Source organism: Mytilus californianus, unplaced genomic scaffold (genome assembly GCF_021869535.1).
Source record: "Mytilus californianus isolate M0D057914Y unplaced genomic scaffold, xbMytCali1.0.p SCAF_10, whole genome shotgun sequence".
Taxonomy (NCBI): domain Eukaryota; kingdom Metazoa; phylum Mollusca; class Bivalvia; order Mytilida; family Mytilidae; genus Mytilus; species Mytilus californianus.
This window is the reverse complement of record NW_026262582.1, coordinates 9319320-9344355: the sequence shown is the minus strand read 5'-3', so window position 1 is coordinate 9344355 and position 25036 is coordinate 9319320. Positions and strand designations below refer to the sequence as shown.

Here is a 25036-nt window from a genome sequence, read left to right as displayed (position 1 = left end):
GCATAGAATCAGAAGACAGAACTGATGACCTCCTTGGGCGCCCCATACGTCCACTCTCTGCTATAGAGCCTCTATTGGAGACAGAAGGTGTTGGAACTGAACTTCCAGATGCAGCTGATGAACTTCTGATTCTTGGAACGTATGGTCTAGATGTGTCTGGGATACTCTCCATCAATACTGGAGTGGAACTTCTCTGGAACGATGATGATCTGCCTGTTACTGATCTACTTCTAGATCTGGAACTAAAGGTTGATTTGGTATCCACTCCTGGTTTGTGGAACTTCATATCTGTCGAAACTGAGTAACTCCTACGTGGATTACTAGATGACAAGTCTGAGAGACTTCCTCTTCTGTCAGAAGATAGGTTACGATTGACTGATTGCATGAACTTTGACATGGTGCTGGATATTTGGGATGATATTCCAATAGGTGGCAGAGATGGAGCTCTACTGACAGACCTTCTGTTTGATATACTAGATGAGCGTGATGCTGCATCATGGTAGACTGCCTGACCAATCTGAGAAAGCGACCTATGTCGAGAGTCAGAACGACTTCTCTGTAATAATTCTTTATTGTCTGTCTTTTTAATTATGTCTGCTTCTCCTGTGCCAGAGTCACCATGCCAAGAGGATGACCTTCTTTGTTCTTCCTGTTTTTTGGGTGGTGATGCTTTACGGGTTGGTTTTTTCTCATAAGTTATTGTTGGTTCTCGTTTAGAGTACAGTTTGCGATCCTTGAATTTTGACATTGAACTAGATCCTGTATACCTTTTCATAGGTGATGGACTTTCCCTTCGGCTTGAAGCAAGATCACTTATCCTTGATCTTAATGTAATGTCATCCAAAGTGTAACTATTTGGTCTTGGTCTGTAAAGTTCCGACGAGGATCGTTTGGGTATATCACTAGTGTATGGTGAATCATACCTGTAGTCTTTTAATGGTTTGTAAGAGAAAAGTTCTCTGCTTGGAGTTCTTTCAAATGTCTTTGTACCAACAGAGTATCTTCTTATACTAGTCAAATCAGCCATACTACTACTAATACTTGATTTTGGTGCTTTTGGCAATGGTTTGGTTTCTTTTTTACGGAACTTCTCTAAAGTGCTCATAAAGTCAGGTTTCTTGTCTTTTACAGCTACTTTGGGTTTTTTCTGCTCTGTCAGGAATTTATCTCTCCTAGATCTAGGACTAAGAGGTGGTAATTCGACTTTTCCAAAATTTTTCAGCCCTTCTTCAAATTTCCTGACCTGTTGAAGCAAAGCAGTCTTTTTCTTATCTAAATTCTGTATATTATCTAAGAATTTTTGCTGTTTAGATCTAAGATTGTTAGTACTAAGTGGTGCAACATTCTGGCTAGATCGTGCTACAGTGGGTGCACTTATAGTCGTGCTACGATTACTGCTATGGCTACGATTAGGAATATATGAGGATAAAACATGGGACTCACTTGGTCTGCGGTAAACAGGGACATGTTGGGAGGGTTGGGACAGGCCGGAAGGATATTCTCCACGGATTCTGAAGACATAATCTTGATTCCTCTGTAGATTCTTCACACGGTATGATGTGTCTGATATTCCGCTAGCAACAGGAAGCCAGTCATATCTTGGAAGCTGTTGAGCCTCTATAAGGAAAGCAAGTGGCTTGTCATCAGCACTGTAAGCGGGGATGTCAACCATTCGCCAACTTAAGTCAACGTAATCGTCGTCAACATTGACTACATCCACACCTGCTAAGGGCAGCCTTGGAATCACTACAACGAAAGATAGAACAAAATATTTTTCATGAAAGATGCATCCAAATGCATTTTAGTACAATCAATGAATGTTTTTCCAAAATTCAGTAATTAGGAGATTTTTTTTAGTTATTATAAAATTTTAAAAAAGCTTCCATTACATTTTTTTTAAAACATTAGTTTGGAAAAATTCTTGAAAACCGGAAAACATTTAATGATCAAAACCATTCAATCACTTAATACTTTACAATACAGCAATAAAAGTAAAACTTAGACCCAAAATAATTCTAAACATATTTAAAAGTAGAACAGTTCCGAACTTATAATGCTAACCAGACTTTAGACTGCTGAATGAAATCATAACCAAAGAAACTAGAAAAACTGTAACAAAGAGCTCAAAAATTCAGCCTACCCCCTGTTCTTACCCTAACTACTAATAATCATACCCTTTGAGCCATTTGATTGAATTGATCACCTCTTAATCGATCATGATGAATGAATACGATAGATATGATCTTGAGTCTTGAAAGAAAGAGAGCCAGTTATTTGAATTGATCAACTCTTATTGATCATAACGACTGAATATGACTGAAGGATCCTGTCAGACACTTGAAAATCAGTAGAGCCAGTTGAGTGATATAGTAAAGTCAATGTTTTTCTAAGAGGTACGTACAAAATTATTTGGATTTTAAAGTGCCAATCTGCCTAAGAATCAGGCAGTGGTGAAAACATGACAAACAAAAACCCACTTAAGTTGACATTGATTTATGTTTTAATTGTATAATGGTGCACGACTATAACATTCGTTTCCTTTTCCTGTTCTGGTAATTCAAGATATAATTTGGTTGAAATGAACTAAAAATTACCAATTCAGGGGAGCTAACTCTGTAATTTGTCATCATTTTAACCAAAAGTTTTCCAAAGATTTCTCCAATTACCAGACAAGCAGAAATGAAAGACCTATCGTTTCTAACTCAGGATGAGGGTAACTTCAAAATAGGATGGTTAGGTCAATAGGTTTTTTTCTGTCATGTTTTGATTTTTTTTTTTTAAATTGCCCGATTCTTACAAAGATTGGCATATAAAAAATTTAAAATAGGAGGTGCATAAAGCAAGTAGGTAGTGAGGACTTTCTGAAGCCACCCTTAACAAATTCTTTGTTTGATGTTGCCTACCCATGCCTTCTAGGGTTTGGTAGGTAGGTAGGGATCTTATTTCCTTTTTTTGGCCAACAACATAAGTTACATGTTTTAGAGCACAAAGAAAACCTTTAAAAAAAATTTGAAACGATTTGTGTCATAAATTTTTCTGGTAGGCTGTTTTTTTAGGTGGGTAGGTAGGCAACATCAAACAATTTTAATTCTATTTTTTGGCCTGGATGTTTTCTTTGAAAGTTATCTGTTATATAAAAGAAATGTCTTTACATAGTGACTAGTGTGAATGAATGAAAAAAGAAATACAAAAGAAAGGACATAACAATTTATATATATTATAAATTTTAAACTCAATAATTTGCATTTATTTTATTTACATAAGCTATATCATCAGTAAAGCTTACTTCCGAATAAATACCACATTTTAGCACAGTGATTTGATAAAGAGAAAATTTTTTCCAATTGACCAATCTCAAGTTGTTTATTTACGAATAAAATGACCTGAAGTAAATCTGCATAAATGAAGTCATTGAAAAATAGGTTCTTACTGTGATGTAATAACATAAGCATTGTGACAGAGGAAATATACACAAAAATGCCAGAATTTGTCGTCTATTACTTCATGTTATATACACATGGGTACACTAAACAGAGTCGTAGATAAGGAATAAATAAATGCATTAAGTGTAATTTAGGCCCCAATAAATCATTTGGCTCTCAAATATTGCTGTATGTTCACATTGACCATTTTCATTTTTTTTTAAATGGCAAAACACAGAAATAATCCATTCAGAAATTCCAGTGTCGAACCCATTTTACAAATCAATATCTTGGTCAAGGATTTTAAGTAGTTATAATTCCATGTCCAATGTGGTTGAGCAATATATTAAAAAAAAACACTGGACTTAAATGGCATATTGGTTGGTCTCATGTCAGGTAAAAAAGAAAAGAACAGTAGCCTCCCTTTATGATAAGCAAAATAAAAAATGGCCTATCTATGTGAAATTGTTCCTCTATTGCTTTTGGTTTTAATATATTTTCAGAATAGATTTTAAATCTTTATTGAAGTTGATGTCTATATTTATTCTGTCATAATGGTAAAATGATGAATAATTTGATGGCCATAATAAATTTCAACCAGGAAACTTTTTGAGTCTTTTTAAATTGCATACCAATCATACCAACTCTATATAGTCTAACGCTTGGAGTTCTTTTTTTTCATTCTTAGAATTCACTGCTTACCTGATCTTCTGTGTAGAGGTACAGAATACACATAGTCTGTTGGTCCTTTCTCAGTGATTCCACGAACACGGAACTCATAATCTTGTTTAGGTTTCAGTCCCGTCACTTTGTGTGTAGTACCATAAATGTCTGTTGTCACAGGTCGCCAGTCTGGTACTGAAGATTCTCTTAGTTCTAATCTGTATCTCCTTGGAGTTATGGTTCCTGCATAGGGTTGCCATGACAACCTGACAGAGTCAGATTCAACATCATACAGTTGTGGTCTAGTAATAGGTGCCCTTGCTGAAAATAAACATTCAAATTTTTTTTTTAGTATAACATTACAAAGTGGATTATTTTTGCCTATCTTAACCAAATGATAAATAAAAGCCTAAATCTATTATGTTTACTGCTAACACTTAAGTTTATAAAGCATTGGCAAATAAAATTTTGAAATTAAGACACCCAACAGATATTGAGTTCTGGTTGGATCAATGGTTCCATGGTAGATATTTGAAAAAGCTTATGACGAACAACAATATGAATGATTAGCTCATATGGCTTAAATGAGAAGGACAGGCTAATAAAAATGCTGCTGAAAGAAAAAACAGGATGTGAGAAAACAGAAAATTCTTTTTCAATGGTTAAACCAGTAAATATAGAGTGATAACTGTCTTAAGATTGCAGTGTTTACAGATGGACCACAAGGAATAATTTTTATTAAATGCCTCTAGGGTTTTGAACAAGTTTATCTTTCAGAAACTCTTAAGATGAAGAATACACTTTCTTTGATTTAAGATCATAATGTCTAAACAGATCTACAGAAGGTAGTCTCTATCCCCGCCGTATCACCCTTCCTCCTTAATAATAATATTTATGCTTACCCCAATGTACTTGTAAATATAAAATATGAACGTTCACTCAGAGCACTTTCTGTCTATGACCTTGTACAACATAATAATATTTACACTTACTTCTATATCTGCTTGTAGATATTGGATAGGAAGGTTCACTCAATGCACTTTCTGCCTGTGCTCTTACTCGAAGGATGTAATCATTTTCTGGAGACAACCCAGTCAGACGGTAGCTTGTATCTGGTATATCTCTGGCAAGTGATCTCCAGGTGCGTTTAACTGGTTCCCAGCTCTCAATGTGGTATTTCAATGGTTTGCCAGCAAATGGCGCCATTTGTTTTGGTTTCCAACGTAACATTAGGGATGATCTGGTGTCGTCAAATTCAGAAATTTCAGGAATATCAATTGGTGATCTGAAATCTAAAAACAAAAAAATATACAGTAATATTTTTCTAGGTTACAAACTAAAATATGAATACAAGTTTTCCATTTCCAAAAATTGAACTAGTCCAAGAAAAAAAATTTGTAAAGCCTAACATAGTTGTGCAATGGAAATCTCCACTCGAGAAAAAACATAATAAATTATATTTGCACAATAGTATCATATAATATTCTGTAGAACTTCACTGATATTGGTTCACTGCCAAATGAACAATTGCAGATAATGTAGTTCCTAAATGCATTTAACCATCATTAACTGTTGTAAATGAAACAACTTTATCTAATGACTTTGCCATAGAGTCTTGCCAGAGCAATTTATATGCCAAGGGCTTTCAATATAAAAATAAGAAGAAGTGGTATGAATGCCAATCAGTTTGTTTAAATTGCTTTTGATAAAATCTACCATCGGATAGGTAAATAAATAAGTCACTGCTGTAAAATAGGTTAATGAATAGGTCACTGCTGTAAAATAGATTAATAAATAGGTCACTGCTGTCAAATGATAACTTACCTGACAATCTTGTCAGTCTGACTGTGTTAGTTGGCTGACTGACACCATATATATTTTCTGCCTGAACACGGAAACAGTAGTCACGATCTGAATGAAGGTTGGTCACATGGTATGATGTGTATGGTATCCTTCGATATAATGGACGCCAGGTTGTTGAGTGAGGTTCCTGGACATAGATTGTGTATGTCACAGGCGAATCACTAAGGTAGTGTGGGACATCTGCTGGTCTCCATGACAACATCAGTGAGCCATGACCAATGTCATAGATCATTGGTTCATCTTTAGGCATTCTTGGTGGAACTAAGAAAAACGAAAATCATGATGCTAGTGTTATTAATTTAATTTGCAACCCCATGTTCCTTGCATAACTCCTTATGCTGGCAGACATATATCAAGAAGGAATTTTATCTGAAAAGTAGCTGTCCAGAGAAACAGAGGAAAACATTACTTTGTATCAATGGAAAATGTATGAATTGATCTTAAATTTCATGTAAAGAATTTGGAAATGATGATGAATGTCTTTTTTGTGTTGGTTGATTGCTGTTCCAATGAATTATTCCCCATATCTTCTTTTTTTTTTTCAAATTGTCCATATTTTGTATAAACCCATTTTTGTAATTAGTTTTAAAATATCAAAAAAATTATTCAAGATGTTTTGTACTTTTATTTATGAAAAATTGTGTCATTTTGAGTCCCACCCACTACTAGGCACCACTTGGATGGATCCATTAGTGGTACGTTGCAATACAAATTTTCTGACCCAACATACCCTCACTTTCAAGTTCATCTATTCTTATTTTCTTATCTTTCTGGTCTTCTCACTTTCACAACTTATCTAATGACTTACTGTATAACGGTTCTCATCATGAATATGAATGACATATTTGCCGTTGGATGTAAAGCAAGCATCAATCAATCACATACAAAATAATGTATTAAAAGGTGTAAGTAAATCAAAATAAACAGTAGAACTTGGTATACTTTGAAGAACATAGTACAAAATGAAAGAACACTTACCTGCACGCCTTCTAATTTGTACCAATGGTGTAGGCTCACTATAACCATACTTGTTGATAGCTCTGACACGGAAGTTATACTCTCGATCTGGATGTAGATTTGTTACATGGAAGTCAGTGTGTGGTATACCATCGACAAGGATTACCCAGTCAGATCGAGGGAGCTCCTGGACTTCAAGTCTGTATGTTACTGGAGCATAATCTGTTATCTTTGAGGGTAACTGAACAGCTCGCCATTGTAGATGGACGGAGTTAGGGCTCATTTCTGATATGTAGGGCTGTTCATTTGGCATCTTTGGAGGTCCTATAACATTAAACATGGAACTATTGAAAAACTTGTTTTAGGGTCTATCCAACATATAATAAAATTTGGTTCCTCTGCATCTTTGGAAGTGACCTACACCATTAAACATGAAAATATTAATAAACTCATTGTAGGGTTTATCTCACATATAAAAAACTTGGTTCTTCAGCATCTTTGGAGTCCTACAAATACTGAACATGAAACTAGTGATAAACTGATTGTAGGGTATATAAAGGTCACATCAATGAGACCAGAGAAAACTGTCCTTATAAGAGAGATGAACTTTGAACAGGAAGTCCAAGACAATAGGTATTCCACAAACAACAATTAATCCACAGTAACTGGCTTCTGTCAACTCATTTATTTTCGTCGATACCAATTTTTTGTGGATAAGAATAAATTGTATTTTCTTTGAAACTCAATTTTGCTGTTTTCGGAAATCCTGCATTCAAGCCTATAGGAAATTTGTATTTTGTTGAATACTGTGGATTCATTTATTTTCGTGGGTACCAATTTTCGTGGATTGATAAAAACCTGCATTTTCATGTATATTTAATTTCGTGGTTTTGCCAAAATCTGCATACAACCCTAAAGAAAATTTGCAGTTCGTTGAACATTTAAATTCGTGGTTTACCTGTCCAAGAAATCCACAAAAATTGGTATCTAACGAAAAATAATGAATCCAAAGTATTTGGTTTCCTGGTTCACCTATACCCACGAAATCAATGAAAGCTAGTGCCACACAGACAATAATATAAACAGCAGTAATTCATAATTCAAACTGAAAACAAAGCTTAAACATATGAAAATTATAATAATTACCAGCTCTGTGTGTCAGGTACACTGGTGCTGATGGTTCACCGAAAACATCACCAACGTGACCTCTGACCCTGAAGAAGTATTCCCTGTCAGGGCGAAGTCCAGTAACTTGGTAATTTGTTCCATTGATACCAGTCAAAAATGGAGTCCATGGACCAACTCCTGGTCTGTCTTGCATCTCTATGCTGTAAGTCACCTTTGGTGGAAATTTGAAGTCACCTTGAATCTCTGCAGGTTGCCATGATAACAAAACAGAATCACCATAGATGTTGGAAATAATTGGCTCACGCCTAAGCATTGGCACTGGAAAGCATAAATAATGAGTTTATCAAAATCATAGACATTTGTGATAATTATTTTGTTTGCATGTCACTTTAAGACTTTGGAATATCTTATTGTGTGGTTTTGTAAGTTTCCAATATAATCTAAAATCTCACTTTAAGATAGTTTTAAACCATAACTTTTTCTCACTATAAAATTGCTCATTAAAAAAGAAGAATGATTAATCTTAGTATAAAGTTATCATAAATTGCATGAATGACCTTCAAGGCACTGTAAATTCAGAAATTATAACAATGTTTTTATTATTGCAAAAATTGTGACAGACTGATATTGTTTCACAAAAATTAAAAATTGCATTTTTGAATTTCTATAGCATTCTTTGTATACAGCATTTCCTGAAATACCACATTTGTATCCGTTGTTCAACAATAAGACATGCATGCAATAATTTCTAAATTTACAGAGTTAATTTTTTTTACCAGGTTTTCTATAAAATGTAGCAGGCATTGTAGGTTCCCCAATGCCATAATCTGTCTGAGGTCTGACACGAAACTGGTACTCTTTTAGTGGACTTAGTCCCTTTACAATATACGATGTGTCCAAGATGTTACGCATGAGTGGAGTCCAGTCGTAACTAGGAAGTGTCCTCATGTCAACGATGTAACGTATTGGTACTGGTGTCCTTGGATACATTGGGATATCTGCTGGTTTCCATGACAACTTGATTGAATCGTCTCCAAAGGGAGTAATGGTTGGTTCGTGTGGTCTGAACCTTGGTTTAACTGCAAAATATAAATTATATAATTATTTCTTATATTACATTGTTAAATTCCTGTAAGACTTGTGTATCAGTTTTGTGGACAAAGTTTTTCAGAGTATTAATTAATAAACCTACCAGTTCAATTTCAAAGTTCTGTAAACTGTCAGTGGGCAAAAATTCAAATACCATGTATTTACTCCTTTAATTTTCCATATTTTAAAGTATATATGTTTTCCATATCTCATATTTTAAAACATATATGTTTTTCCATATTTTATATTTTAAAGTATATAAGTTTTACATTTTTTATATATGTTTACCATATATCAAAGTACATATGCATAACCTCTATTGTGAAAAGTTTCTGTCCACCATAGACAGGGATCTTACCTGGCATAGAGGTAATTGTAACAGGTGGCAGTGGTTCCCAGTAATCAGAACCTGAGTAAGGAACAATTCTGAAACTATAATCTCTACTCGGTTGTAATCCTGTCACATGATATCGGGTATCTGCAACATCAGACACCAGAGGGCGCCAATCCACACTTGGAGGTTCTTGCATTTCAATACGGTACATAATTGGTAAGTGTGTGTCAACATAAGGTCGTCTCCATGACAACATGAAAGAGTCTGGTTTATAATCAAGGATTTCTGGTTGACTTGGAAGGAAAGTTCTAGGAGCTGGAAAAGGATGGGAGATAACTCATCACAAAGGATAAAAATCAGATCATGCATACAGATAATGTTTAATGCTTCAGATAAACATAACATTTTTGCAAAAATTTCAAAACTAGAAGTACTTACTTTTAGTCAGCAATACCAAACAAATCATGTTATTTCTTATTGACAACATGTACTGTGGATTCATTTGTTTTTGTGTGTATCAATTTTCTTGGATTAAGGAAAAATTGAATCTTTGTGGTTTTGCAAATTAACAAAATATAACATGAAAACTTCAAAAGACATAATAGAGAAATTTGTCAAGGATGAAAGCTCATGCTCACAACACAGGAAAGGAAAACAGTGATACATTAAGTAAAACCAACATTGATACCTATTCCAATTATAAATTGTAGAGTCATCTTTATACAAAACCCAATATTAAAAAAATCTGTCTAATCTTCTGCTTAATCGTACATACCTGGCAGGGAGGTGAGAGACACTGGAGGCAAGGGTTCCAAGGTTCCTGCTCGTGTTTCTGGAACCACTCGGAACATGTAGTCCCTGCTTGGTCCAAGTCCTCTGATGGGATATCTAGTATCAGGAATACCAGTAGCCAATGGTTTCCATGCCAAACTGGGTGGAGCTTGAAGTTCAACTCTGTATCTGATTGGCTCTGTAGTGCTGATCCTTGGAGGTTGCCATGCCAACTGTAGTGCATCACTTTCATCATACACAATTTGTGGATATTCTGACAAAACACGGCTTGGACCTATGGATAATAAGGCTGCTACTTAGTCATGTAAATGTTAATAAGTGAATTTATACTAGAAGAAGAGATTTTGCAAGCTATTAAAGGGGCATAGACATTAGACAAACTGCAGAATGCATTGAAATTTCAGCCATATTTAAAGAATTTTTTTTTTAAAATACAAATATAATTAAGGAAAAGGAATATAGTTTCCAATAAACTACAACACAAACCTATTCCACTGTCATATTTTGAAAGGGTAAAGCCATAAAAAATCAAAAGCTATGGAGAGAAAATGTGCCACTAGTTTGGTTCAGGTAAACAAGAAAAATCACTGCAATTTTTGTCTGTAAATGTATGATTACAATTAATTTACCTGGCAGAGGTCTACGATAAGAAACTGGCAATGTGTATGATGGTGGACTAACTCCATAAGAGCTGAGAGCTCGGACTCTGAAATGATAGTCTCTATCTGGTATGAGGTCTGTCACCCTGTATCTGGTAGTCGGTAGCCCACTTACAATTGGACGCCATTCATCCAATGGTGGTTCATTCATCTCAATCATATAGAGAAGAGGTTGTTCATCAGTACCGTAGGGTGGTATTTCCACTCTATTCCATCGTAAACGTATTCCGTCAAAGTCAACATCCTGGTCTTCAAGTTCAAATGAATCAATTGGTGCCATTGAAGTTGCTAAAATATAATTATGCATGGTTTAAAATTTGAGCGATTAACTTATTTAACAAGATAAGTATTTGTAATCATGAATACTTCAGTATAACTTTAATGCTTATCGTAAGATTTTTTGTGAAAAGAAATTCAGGAGTCTTTAATTTTATTCTCTTTTCTCTTTATCACAAAGAATATTTTCATCTTTTATATATCCAGTTGGACTAAATTTTGACATAAATTTGTCTGTACTACCATTACAAATTTTCTTCTCAACCATTGCTTTTTTTTTAATCAAATTTGGGTCATACGGACAGTAGAGAAAATTTCTATAAATTATCATCCTGACCCCCACAATCTCTTTCTATTTTACATTTCAGTAATTCAAAATGGAAAATGTTATTTCTGAACCTGAAATTTTTTTTTTTCAGGAAGTTATCACATTTTAAAAAGTTACTGTCACAACCTAAACTAGAGGCTCTAAAGAGCCTGTGTCGCTCACCTTGGTCTTTGTGAATATTAAACAAAGGACGCAGATGGATTCATGACAAAATTGTGTTTTGGTGATGGTGATGTCTTTGTACATCTTAATTTACTGAACATTTTTCCTGCTTACAATTATCTCTATCTATAATTAACTTGGCCCAGTAGTTTCAGAGGAGAAGATTTTTGTAAAAGATTACTAAGATTTACGAAAAAATGTTTAAAAATTGACTATAAAGGGCAATAACTCCTAAAGGGGTCAACTGACAATTTCGGTCATGTTGACTTATTTGTAGATCTTACTTTGCCGACATTTATTGTTTTTTACAGTTTATCTCTATCTATAATAATATTCAAGATAATAACCAAAAACAGCAAAATTACCTTAAAATTACCAATTCAGGGGCAGCAACCCAACAACGGGTTCTCCGATTCATCTGAAAATTTCAGGGCAGATAGATCTTGACCTGATAAACAATGTTACTTCATGTCAGATTTGCTTTAAATGCTTTGGTTTTTGAGTTAAAAGCCAAAAACTGAATTTTACCCCCATGTTCTATTTTTAGCTGTGGCGGCCATCTTGGTTGGTTGACCAGGTCACGCCACACATTTTTAAAACTAGATAACCAAATGATGATTGTGGCCAAGTTTGGTTTAATTTGGCCACGTAGTTTCAGAGGAGAAGATTTTTGTAAAAGATTACTAAGATTTACGAAAAATTGTTAAAAATTGACTATAAAGGGCAATAACTCCTAAAGGGGTCAACTGACCATTTCAGTCATGTTGACTTATTTGTTAATCTTACTTTGCTGAACATTACTCCTAAAGGGGTCAACTGACCATTTCGGTTATATTGACTTATTTGTAAATCTTACTTTGCTGAACATTATTGCTGTTTACAGTTTATCTCTATCTATAATAATATTCAAGATAATAACCAAAAACAGCAAAATTTCCTTAAAATTACCAATTCAGGGGCAGCAACCCAATAACGGGTTGTCCTATTCATCTGAAAATTTCAGGGCAGATAGATCTTGACCTGATGAACAATTTTACCCCATGTCAGATTTGCTCTTAATGCTTTGGTTTTTGAGTTATAAGCCAAAAACTGCATTTTACCCCTATGTTCTATTTTTAGCAATGGCGACCATCTTGGTAGGTTGGCGGGGTCATCGGACACATTTTTTAAACTAGATACTTGAATGATGATTGTGTTTAAGTTTGGGTGCATTTGGCCCAGTAGTTTCAGAGGAGAAGATTTTTGTAAAAGTTTACGGACGACGGACGACGGACGCAGGACGACGGACGCAAAGTGATGAGAAAAGCTCACTTGACCTTTCAGGTCAGGTGAGCTAATAAAATTGACATCTTGTAATAAGATTAACTAAATAAATGGGGAATGTTTCTTTGGGACACAGATGATGCCCCTGCTTACATATTAAGTTATAAAAGAACACAACTCAAGAACGGTAAAAGTGACGCTACCCAAATTTGTACTTGATCTGAGTTGTGTGGTAATAAGCATTGTGTATACATTTCATAACATTTAGTTGAGGCACTCTTAGGTTAAAGAACAGAAACGAAGAATTCATCAATTTTTCCATTTATAAAAGCACATAATTATAGAACAGTAAAAGTGACGCCATTAAAATTCGAACTTGATCTGTGTTTTCTGGTAATTAGCATTGTGCATAAGTTTCATAACATTTAGTTGAGGCAAACTAAAGTTAGAGAACAGAAACGAATATTCCTCAGCAGTTTTTCCATTTGTAAAGGGGCATAAATCTAGAAAGGTAAAAGTGAGGCCACCAAAATTCAAACTGGATCAGTGTTTTGTGGTAATGAGCATTGTGTATAAGTATCATAACATTAGGTTGAAGCAAACTAAAGTTAGAGAATGGAAACAAAACTTCAGCCATTTTTCCTTTTGTAAAGGGGCATTACTCTAGAACGGTAAAAGTGACAACACCGAAATTCAAACTTGATCCGTCTTTTGTGGTAAGAAGCATTGTGTATAGGTATCTTAACATTTGGTTGAGGCAAACTAAAGTTAGACAACAGAAACGAAAAATTCAGCAATTTTTCTATTTGTAAGGGCTATTCCATTAAAATATATGTGGGAGGGTAGGAAGGGAAGTTTAATTAATGAATGTCGGTCATGGGTCTTTTTTCAGTATGCGTCTATTACCATTATGCAAAATTATCTAAAAAATGGTTCTTGGTTGTAGGGACATTTTTAAAGTCCCTTCCTACCCTCCCACATACATTTTAATGAAATAGCCCTAAAGGGGCATAACTCTAAAACGGTAAAAGTGATGCCACCAAAATTCACACTTGATCTGTGTTTTGTGGTAATAAGCATTGTGTATAAGTTTCATATCATTTGGTAGAGGCAAACTAAAGTTAGAGAACGGAAACCAACTTTGGGACATACATATGTACGTACAGACGGACAAGGGTAAAACTTAATGCCCCCTCTGCTACGACGGGGGCATAAAAATTAATATTTTCAACTGTAAACTTACCAACAGTTCTGTAAACTGATGTCACTGGTGAAGGCTCAGAGACCTTACCCAACGGAGTACGGGCCCTGACCCTAAATTTATAGTCCTGGCCTGGTTCTAAGTCAGACACAACATAGACAGTTCCTGGTATGTCTCTTGCAACAGTGGACCATTCTCTGACAGGTGGTGCCTGCATTTCTATCATGTACATTAGGTCTTTGTCATTAGCTGAGAATGATGGCACATCGACACGTTCCCATCGTAATTTGACCATGTGTGGTTCCATTTCTGTTATCTCTGGTCTTGAAATGGGGACACCTGGGAACGCTGGAATTATTAAATGCAAAATGAAATAATGACCTATCCAAATTTTGGTCTGTTTGAATAAATTATTATTAAATTGAGTGAACTTGAAATTGTTTGAATTTCGATTTGAAATGTTTGTATGGAGTTTTATATAACTCTTTATGCATATGCTTGTGTAATGCATTTTTTTCAATTATTCAATTTAATTGAATGCCAAATCCTAAAATTCATCAAATATACTTATTTCTTCATCTTGTCTTCAAAAAATTATTTTATTGTCAAAAAATTATTTTATTGTCAAAATTTGACAACCACTTGCACTACTGTCTTTTAACAAATAAAAAAAAAATCCTGTTTCACTGTATCTTTTCATTTTACCCTGTTTTTATTGCACTTTTGGTACTTGATTTTAAGAAATCGAAACATGTTTACTTTATATGTGTAAAGATTCTATTAGTTCTTTAATTTGCCCAATATTGTAAAAAAGATTCCTTCAATTAAACAAATCCCCTCGATGATCTCGTGGTAGCATGTTCGCCTCGAGTGCTGAAGATCGTGGGTTCAAACCCTGGCCGGGTCAAACTAAAGACTTTATAATTTGTATTTGCTGCTTCTCCGCTAAGCACACAGCATTAACGAGTAAGAGCAAAGACTGGTTGGCTTGGAGTCAGAGTAATGTGTCAGGGTAAGGTGACATGTCTACTTGCGGACTGTTACCTTGTGAACTAGCACATTAAAAATCCTGTTCAGCTTTTTATGTCGTTCTAGTACAAAGCAGGGTTAATATTCATATCACATTAACAAGTTCTCGTCCTGAATATTCATATTAATTTGCTGATGGACATTAAGCAGCCATCCATCCATCCATCATCAATCAAACAACATTTAAACTGATTTTACTCAACAATATAAAGTCGCCTCTTTTTTTGCCGATCTTCCAATGACTGTGCTGACAGCTAATTTTACCTAAGCTTACTGATCCCTGTTACCATTGGACGATTTAAAATACTGTAAACCAACTAATTGTTTGTGTGTAAAAAAGTAGAATGAATAAAGATTGTCACAAACATATAAAACTTGGATCTTCACAAGTATGACTAAAAATTATGAAAATAAATCACTGTGAAGTTGACTACAAAGGGCTAACATGAAAAGAAGTGTCCACAAAAATTTGGTTTACAGAGCAAGGGTCCGGAAACGGTCATATTTGCCAGTCATGTCCTAAGATGAAAGTATTTGTCCTAAACGAGTAATTGGGATTTAGGACAAATTTTATTTTTTTACAGAAGTAATTTCGGTCATTTCATTGACTCAATGTTTGAAATCGGATTTCTTAGTCGCCATTTTGCACTTGTGATCACTTGTTTTTGTTTATAATCCCTTTCCTGTAATAAAACTGCCACTACAGTAGTTTGATAATCCTGAGGGCCCTCCTAATATCTATATCAATGCCTCCGGGAAACATTGGCTGATGATCGCTAATCACTTTTTACCTGTGGTTTTAATTCACACCTGACAGTGATCACAAGCTCAGAATAATATCTTTAAAACATTAAAGTTTCCTGACAAGTGTATTCATTATTTATTTACCTTTCATCAAAGACAGTCATCAATTCTGATTTATAAATTAAATCTAAATTTACATAGAAAAAAGTATTTTTTCATGAGTAACACATGTGCTTTATTTACTATGTAATACGCATGCGTGAAATTGTCTTCAGCAAATTTAATATTTAATCGTAAAATGCAAATTGATTTCATGCTAAATTAAACGAGTGCAACTATTATCTGTTATATTCAAACACTTTTAAAGGTAATAAAATAAAAAAGCCATAAAAAGCCGGTGATTTCCTGTCAATTTGATAAACAAAACAAATCCCGGATATGAATCCGGAATTATTCGTACATTAAAATATCGCAAACTTCCGGTTTTAACTTTTGTCAAATCGAAAGAAACGTAAGCCATGTCTGAGAAATTAACCATTTTGAGTCATTAAAATCATTTAATTTTAGACTGTTGCCTTCCCTAAACTGTCCTTCATGGTAATGGTAAGACATTTACTTAGTAAATGCGATGAAACAGCAATACAAGTTCGCCATGTTCGTTGATGCTATGAATATAGTCAAGTTGATATCGACAATTTGAAAAGGGGCACCAACTTTTCAAACATCTCAAAATGACCGAAATTGTCTGGAAAAATTTCCGGATCCTTGTTAAAGAGGTCATCTTATTCAGATAAAAAAAGAACCAGATTCACTCACTTAAGTCAAATCTTTTTCATTTGGATCTATATCAAACACAAAATTAATTTCACTGTAGCAGTGAAATTGATTTCAAAGGAATATTTTATTACAGCATCTTTGTGTACCTTTTGCTCTTGGAATCCAAATAGATTCTGTAGGTTCACTGAGACCATATTTATTCTCAGCACGGACCCTGATATTATAGTCCCTGTCTGACAGGAGGTCTGATAAATAATGACTTGTATCTGTTAGTCTGCTACTCAAAGGCAGCCAATCAGTTGCTGGAAGTTCTTGGGCTTCCAATCGGTATGACACTGGGGGTGCAGTCTTTACTGCAGGTGGTACATAAGCTGGTTGCCATGCCAACTTGACTGAATCTGTTCCAAAGTCAGCTATCAATGGTTTTGATTTTGGAAGTTCTGGAGGTCCTATAAGTTAAAAATGTATACAGTTATGAGTTAAAAATGTATACAGTTATGAGTTAAAAACATTGTTTCCCTGATTTAACAAAAAACTTACTATTTCATCAAACTCACAGCATCTATTCATAGTGCCATATTATGTTACCAATCATCAGCAGTATATAGACCACATATTCAGTTCTATATAGAAATTTTATTCATACACGGTAATATTGCATTCAGTTTAAAATACTGTATAATAAAATGCTCCGCTGGGCGCAGCTTGATACGACTGGAGAGGTCGAACCCTGAACAGTTGGGGCAAGTATGGATACAACATTCATGCTGATACAGCACTGAATTTGGATTGTGATTAAATATTTGACACAGCATAGGTTTCTGACACAGAATGAATGTGGTCTAAGAACTTAAACATTTTTAATTTACCTATTCAATCCGTATCAATTTATTTGCTTTATATATAAATCAGAAATAACCAATTTAAAATGGAAAATTTTAAAGAAAAAAAAAGGAAAAAAAGGGGGAAAAAAATCCCTCCCTCAAATTTTTTGAACCCCCTAATGATTCATCAACCCCAAACTCAATCCCAGCCTTCCCTTTGTGGTATGGTACCTTGCAGTACAATTTCAGAGAGATCCATACACTTGAACACAAGTTATTGTCTGGAAACTAGAAAAATGCTTGTTTTTAGGCCCCTTTTTGGCCCCAAATTCCTAAACGTTTAGGGGAATTACCCCCAAACTCAATCCCAGCTTTCCCTTTGTGATATGGAACCTTGTAGTACAATTTCATAAAGATCCATACACTTACACACAAGTTATTGTCCTGAAACTAGAAAAATGCTTGTTTTTTTCCCCTTTTTGGCCCCTTATTCCTAAAATTTTGAGGCAATTACCCCTAAAATCAATCCCAGCATTCCCTTTGTGATATGGAACCTTGTGGTACAATGTCAGAGAGATCCATACACTAATACACAAGTTATGTCTGGAAGTTACAAAAATGCTTATTTTTTACCCCTTTTTGGCCCCTAATTCCTTAACTGTTGGTACCATAACCCCCAAAATCAATCCCAACCTTCCTTTTGTGGTATTGAACCTTATGGTAAAATTTCATAGAGATCCATTCACTCAAACTAAAGTTAGAGTGCGAAAACCAATGGGTCTGCCGATGACGACGACAACGTCATACCAATATACGACCGCAAAATATTTTTGCGGTCATATAAAAAATCTGAACTTTGACAACAATCAAATTTTACCAAAAAAAAAAGATTAGCAAAAGTCTGCAACATTTTTAGGGATGTAATTACAGTGACTCATGGGAAATGAACAGGAATATATTATGGTAGGTTCTAAACACAAAGTGACAAGGGTTGGATCATATTTTATCACATCTGGGAAGAGCTTGAAAGTACAGACAATTGGCTGTCACTAAACACTGTATGTGAATGAATGTGAAATTAAAATCTTCATTTCTTGTGCTGTGCATATTGTCCTGTCTTGTGTTTAAACATTTTTTCAAACAACTTTCCTAAATTGTTAATCTGTAGAATTATGTTGGGCAGACCCATAAGTAGTCTCTGGCTGTTGACAATCTTCTTGAAATAATAAAGAGTCAAGAGGAACTGTGAATATTTTTTTTTAATTTTGTGTCATTACATTTACCCTGCATCTATTTTATCAATTTAAATTAAGATACAAATGCCTTCAAACAAGAAAACAAGAAACAAAAAATAATAAAATCTGAATCTGTCATTCAGTATGTAAAAAGATTTAAATGTTACTTACTCTTAAACTGGGGTACCTTTGATTTCATACTGTCGACAAAGTCATCAACTTCTGAAAAAAAAAGAAAACAGTTATGATAGCAGTGCCAGTGGCAGAATTTTTTTATTTTACAATGAGATCAAGTCAAAAACTGAAATTTTAGAAATTATTGTGAGGTTTTTATCAATGCGACTCGGTGAGTATCACAATGATAAGAACTTGCATTCTGTTATCTGATAAATTTATCTGCATTCAGATTTTCTTGAAATCGCAATAATTAATCTCCAATTTTTGTCCATTGAATTCTTAAAAAAATTCGCAATAATACATGCACACAATAATTTCTGAATTTAAAGTACATGTACAAAATGTATATCTTAAAACTTTGAAATTTTCCCCCTTTAGTGTCTGAAATTTTGTTATTAGAATATTTTTCATGATTTCAAAATTCTGTTTTTTGTTTCTACAGGAATTTGGATTTTTTTTATCTCCAAAACATATCTTTCAATTAATTATAAAATATAAGGAAAGTATCTAATACGAATGGTATGAACTTTAACTCAATCTGTTCCTTCACAATAGGAAAATTTAATTCAAGAGACTTGCAGTGGAACAAGTTCTACTTGGAAATAGTTAAAAGCCGTTTGTACTTTGAATATTTTGTGGAGAAGATCACTCAACTGTGTCAGTCAAATGCAAGGGTGTAGTATTATCTATTTAGTTTATAGATCAAACTAATAGTGCTGTTGGCCATCTTGAACTAGCAATGAGATGTGAGCTTTAGGTCTTACTGTGTTTATGAGCTAAGGAAATGCAATACAATTGCTGTTCCTGTTCTTTTGTTTCTGTCCAGTGCATGCTGGGATTTTGAGATACTTGGAATTCATTTATTTTCATGTAAAGAAGAAAATTGTGTTTTTGTATATATTTGATTTTGTGAATTTGCCAAAGTCTGCAGACATTTTACAAGCCTACAGAAAATTTGAACTGGGTTGGATATTTAAATTCATGGTTTACCTTTACCCACGAAATTTGTATCTTACGAATAATAACCAATCCAAGGTATGAATTAATACACCACATCCCTCCCATTATAAATATAATGTCCATGAAAATTGTAAAAGAAATCCGAGTGTCATTTATACCTGGTCTTGGTCTTTCTAACATGGCTGGTGTTGTTGCATCACTGACCCCAAACTGGTTCTCGGCTCTCACTCGGAAATCATAATCTCTCTGTGGTCTGAGGTTTCTCAGCAGATGAGTGTTTCCATGGATACCAGATGCTAATTTTCTCCAGTCAGCATCAGGAAGTTCTCTCCCTTCAATGAGGTATTTGATATTTTTGCTGTCAGGTGAGAGAGCAGAGGTCAATACTGGTTGCCATGTCAACCTGGTGGATTCTGGTCTTATATCACTGATGGTTGGTTTTTCATATGGCATTGTGGGAACTGAAAATAGCAATAATTTTGCAGTCATATAAAAATGTGTACACTTGTAACGAGAGGAATATGGTGGACATACAATTTGGCAACATTGTTTCTTGTTTTTTGGTAAAAAATTTGTGTTTTTGAGATGTCAAAAACTAAAATTAAGGAAATGTTCTCATTTTCACAGCATTTGTTGATTATGACTTCAGAAATGCTGTGTCAAATAAGATAGGTTATAAAAATTTATATATGTAAAAATTCCTTTTTTTGTGCATTCAATTTTTGATTAAATTATTCCTTGACACATTTATAGTGTTGAAGGTTCATTAATGTCTAGAAACAAAAAGGACAAATAAAACAGTTTTTTGAAAATCAGAAATTTTACAAAAACAAGAATGCATGTCTTATTGTTCTAAGCATACTCCACTAGTATTCAAAGTATCTGAAAACAGGAAGTAGAGGTCCCACAGAAACAAATACTGGAGAAATGCATGACGAAAAATGTTAAGTTCAATAAACTGGCCAAATATGAATTCATCCATCTTATCAGTGATTCCTGACAAAAATGTGTGACAAAAATATTTGTTGGACATGGACAGAGAAGATGATTGTAATATAGCCCCCCTTTTAGATTGGGGTTTAGATGTCACACCACCAATTCACTCAACATAAAAGTAGTCCTACTCTGACAAAACATAGTGCTTTTGATTACCGGTATGTTGTTACCTTATAACTAGCAAATGAAGTTACATGACTGTAGCATTTTCTGATTGAGAATTATATTTTGATTTTTGAGCCTAAATTTACTTGTGCATGAACTTGCTATACAATTTTAGGGTAGATGTGCTCAATATTATTCTAATAAAAGGTTTTAGTAATTCAACATGATATTTTTAGTAGTAGGGGACTTCTCAAACATCATTTGTCACTACAAGACTTTAAACATTGGATGAAAATTTGATGTAGAAAGTTGATACATGTATAATTATAGATTATCGTTGGTCATCTCAACGAGATTGATTTTCTCGCTTGAGCCGGTACGGCAAAAGTGAGAAAAACAATCGAGTTGAAATGACCAATGATAATCTGTTTATCGCTATTTTACCTATGACGACGTTGTTAATTTCATTGACAACGGCGCGTGCGCCCTTAGTTTCTAGCGATAATTTTTCATATCACTCTACTGTGCTGAGATAGGAAATTATCAGTCAGTAAGATCAAAGGAAAATTTCGTAAAATAGCGATAATCCAGGATATACATGGTTTTCATGAAGTTAAACTTAATGTAAAATATTTAGTGAGTTACGAAATATGAAAAATATTGTTGAATATATAGGGATTTTGAATTGGTGGTCTGACACCTTTAAACATTCATACCAGTTAATACTTTGTTATCATTGCTATATTTTCTATAAATTTAGGGATAATGCCTATCATTCAAAGACGATTGATTGTTGGTTGCTTAATGTCCAGTGGCAAATATTTCATGCATGTTCAGGACGAATCATTCAAAGAAACATATTTCATTGCCTGCATATACACATTAATACATGGTTTAATAAATACCACTTTGGAAAAAGAGAGGTATCCAAATTTCGATACTTAAATATAGACTAACCTTCACCTGTTCCTCTTCTTATAAGTGGTGTAATAGATGACTCCCTCTCAAAGTATTCTCCTGCCTTCAAAGCTAAAAAGTTAAATATCATATAAAGTATTTATGTTTTATAATCTTGTTTTTCTTTATAATAAATGCTTGTCAATACAATATCAGCTTTTAAAGAAACCCATAGACAAGTAACCTAGTACCTTTAAACTTTAATTTTTTTCAATTTAATTATATCTCATGCAACCAATATTTGATATTGTAAACCATTTCAATATATTTGGTCCTGTGCATATAATCTTTCCATCTCAACATCATGGAACTTTTTTAATCTCATTGTATGTTTGAGTATAGGCTCATCGTCAAAGAGGATGTCTTGAACTTCAGTTGTTTGACCGAAAAATCTGGCCCATATTTTAGAATCTTTCATCAATCTTGCTGAAAATATATTTTTATTGTAATATTTACCTTCAGTCAGTTTCATGTAAGCTGTACAGGTGTTTTCTCCAGCAGCATTGGCAACGATACATGTATAAAGCCCCTGGTCACGATCTTTGGCACCCCTGATGGTCAAGTAACAGTTACCACCATCTTTTGATATTAAGTAATGACCATCATTTGTCAGATTTCTGCCGTCTTTTTTCCTAAAATTTGAAAATCAATTTCAACTATATTCACCACAACTAAACTAGAGGCTCTAAAGAGCCTGTGTCGCTCACCTTGGTCTATGTGCATATTAAACAAAGGACACAGATGGATTCATGACAAAATTGTGTTTTGGTGATGGTGATGTGTTTGTGAACTTACTTTACTGATCATTATTGCTGCTTACAATTATCTCTATCTATAATGAACTTGGCTCAGTAGTTACAGTGGAAAATATTTTGTAAAAATTTACAAAAATTTACAAAATTTATGAAAATTGTAAAAAATTGACTATAAAGGGCAATAACTCCTTAAGGGGTCAATTGACATTTTTGGTCATGTTGACTTATTTGTAGATCTTACTTTGCTGTACATTATTGCTGTTTACAGTTTATCTCTATCTATAATAATATTCAAGATAATAACCAAAAGCTGCAAAATTTTCTTAAAATTACCAATTCAGGGGCAGTAACCGAACAACATGTTGCCTGATTGGTCTGAAAATTTCAGGGCAGATAGATCTGGACCTAATGAACAATTATATCCTGTCATATTTGCTCTAAATGCTTTGGTTTCAGAGATATGAGCCAAAAACTGCATTTTACCCTATGTACAAATTTTTTAGCCATGTCAGCCATCTTGGTTCGCGGGCGGGGTCATCGGACACATTTTTTAAACTAGATACCCTAATGATGATTGTGGACAAGTTTGGTTAAATTTGTCTTAGTAGTTTCAGAGGAGATATTTTTGTAAAAGATTACAAAATTTACGAAAAATGGTTAAAAATTGACTATAAAGGGCAATAACTCCTTAAGGGGGTCAACTGACAATTTTGGTCATGTTGACTCATTTGTAGATCTTACTTTGCTGAACATTATTGCTGTTTACAGTTTATCTCTATCTATAATAATATTCAAGATAATAACCAAAAAAGGCAAAATTTCCTTAAAATTACCAATTCAGGGACTCATCTGAAAATTTATCTGAAAGGCAGATAGATCTTGACCTGATAAACAATATTACCCCATGTCAGATTTGCTCTAAATGCTTTGGTTTCAGAGATATAAGCCAAAATCTACATTTTACCTCGGTGTTCTATTTTTAGCCATGGCGGCCACCTTGGTTGGTTCGCCAGGTCACCAGACACATTTTTTAAACTAGATACCCCAATGATGATTGTGGCCAAGTTTGGTTAAATTTAGTTTCAGAGGAGAAGATTTTTGTAAAAGTTAACGGACGACAGACGATGGACGACAGACGAGGGACGACGGACGCCAAGTGATGAGAAAAGCTCACTTGGCCCTTTGGGCCAGGTGAGCTAAAAAACTACCAGCAGATCTTTGCTATCATAATCTCACTACTTTAGTTTAATTACTGTGGATTCATTATTTTTCGTTGGTATCACTTTTGAGGTTTGAATAATATAATGTACTCCTTTCCAGCAAAATTAAAAGGCTTAAAACATTACAAATTCATATTATCAGTAATATAAGACAAATGTACTCTCAAACCTCACTGGGCACTGGTGGCAGAGTGGTCTAAGTAGTTCATCTGCAGTGATCACTAGACTGTGAACTCTAAGGCTGTGAGTTCTAACCCTGCTTGAGTTTGCCTCTGATCTTAACTGACTAGGATTAACACTTTTCCTGCAGAAAGTTGTGGTTTTCTCTGGGTACTCTGGTTTCTTCCACCAATAAAGGCTGGCTGCCATAAAATAGCCAACAGTTCTAAAAATGGCTTTATGCATCAACAATCAATCAAACTAGGGTAGTCACACTTGGTTGTTTCAAAATCAACAATAAATTTTGAAGTTCCCTCAGTCTTTTCAGTTACTCCTAAATGCTGCATGTTTAGCGGAGAAACAGAAAATACCAATTTTCAAGTCTTGTTTGAAATGAACTGGGATCAAAGCCACGACCTCCAGCACTCCAGGCGGTTGAAGCACATTGAATAACTACTGGTATTACCATAATTCCAAGCTTACCATGTGACTGTTGGTTCCGGTATTCCCATCACTCTACATTCAAACTTTCCGTCTTTTCCTGTAGGAATGGAAGTATCTTCTATTTTCTTTATGAATGTTGGTAAATAGCCATATTTGGCATCAAAATCTTTCTGTGTGAATCTATAAATAAAGGTACTTGTAAAAAAAATCAAAATGGGTCTGTGATGTTGATCCCCTTAGCTAGAGATGGATAACACATGAATTGTGCGTGTCAAGTTATTTAAAGGAAAAGAATGTCAACATTGAAAGTGAAACAAAGGTAAATCATTTGACAGACTGATTCATTCCACAAAAAATCATACTTATACAGGTAAAAACGACAATTAACATATAATTAAACAGACCTAGAAAAATTCAATTGCACGCTTTCGCTATCTTATCTATATCTTTATCTATGTTTATATTCCTTATATGGCCATAGGAGGTCTTCGGAGGTCAAATCAATAGTTAATTAGAT

The 25036-nt window shown here is 34.3% G+C and overlaps 1 protein-coding gene across 2 annotated transcripts in view; it reads right to left on the bottom strand.

Annotated features, from left to right (window-relative positions):
• LOC127717568 (titin-like) overlaps positions 1-25036 on the bottom strand; it is a 143200-nt gene that overhangs the window by 78069 nt on the left and 40095 nt on the right. For both annotated transcript variants that reach the window (XM_052223255.1, XM_052223256.1), the window contains 17 exons: positions 24559-24699; positions 22398-22573; positions 21942-22013; positions 20042-20344; positions 18918-18968; positions 16834-17136; positions 14180-14485; positions 10878-11195; positions 10232-10522; positions 9481-9771; positions 8810-9112; positions 8052-8351; positions 6927-7229; positions 5910-6209; positions 5078-5377; positions 4125-4406; positions 1444-1746 (listed from right to left, as the gene is read on the bottom strand). In XM_052223255.1, the coding sequence (XP_052079215.1) occupies positions 1444-1746; positions 4125-4406; positions 5078-5377; positions 5910-6209; positions 6927-7229; positions 8052-8351; positions 8810-9112; positions 9481-9771; positions 10232-10522; positions 10878-11195; positions 14180-14485; positions 16834-17136; positions 18918-18968; positions 20042-20344; positions 21942-22013; positions 22398-22573; positions 24559-24699 (4343 nt within the window). The remainder of the gene's footprint in view (positions 1-1443; positions 1747-4124; positions 4407-5077; positions 5378-5909; positions 6210-6926; positions 7230-8051; positions 8352-8809; positions 9113-9480; positions 9772-10231; positions 10523-10877; positions 11196-14179; positions 14486-16833; positions 17137-18917; positions 18969-20041; positions 20345-21941; positions 22014-22397; positions 22574-24558; positions 24700-25036) is intronic.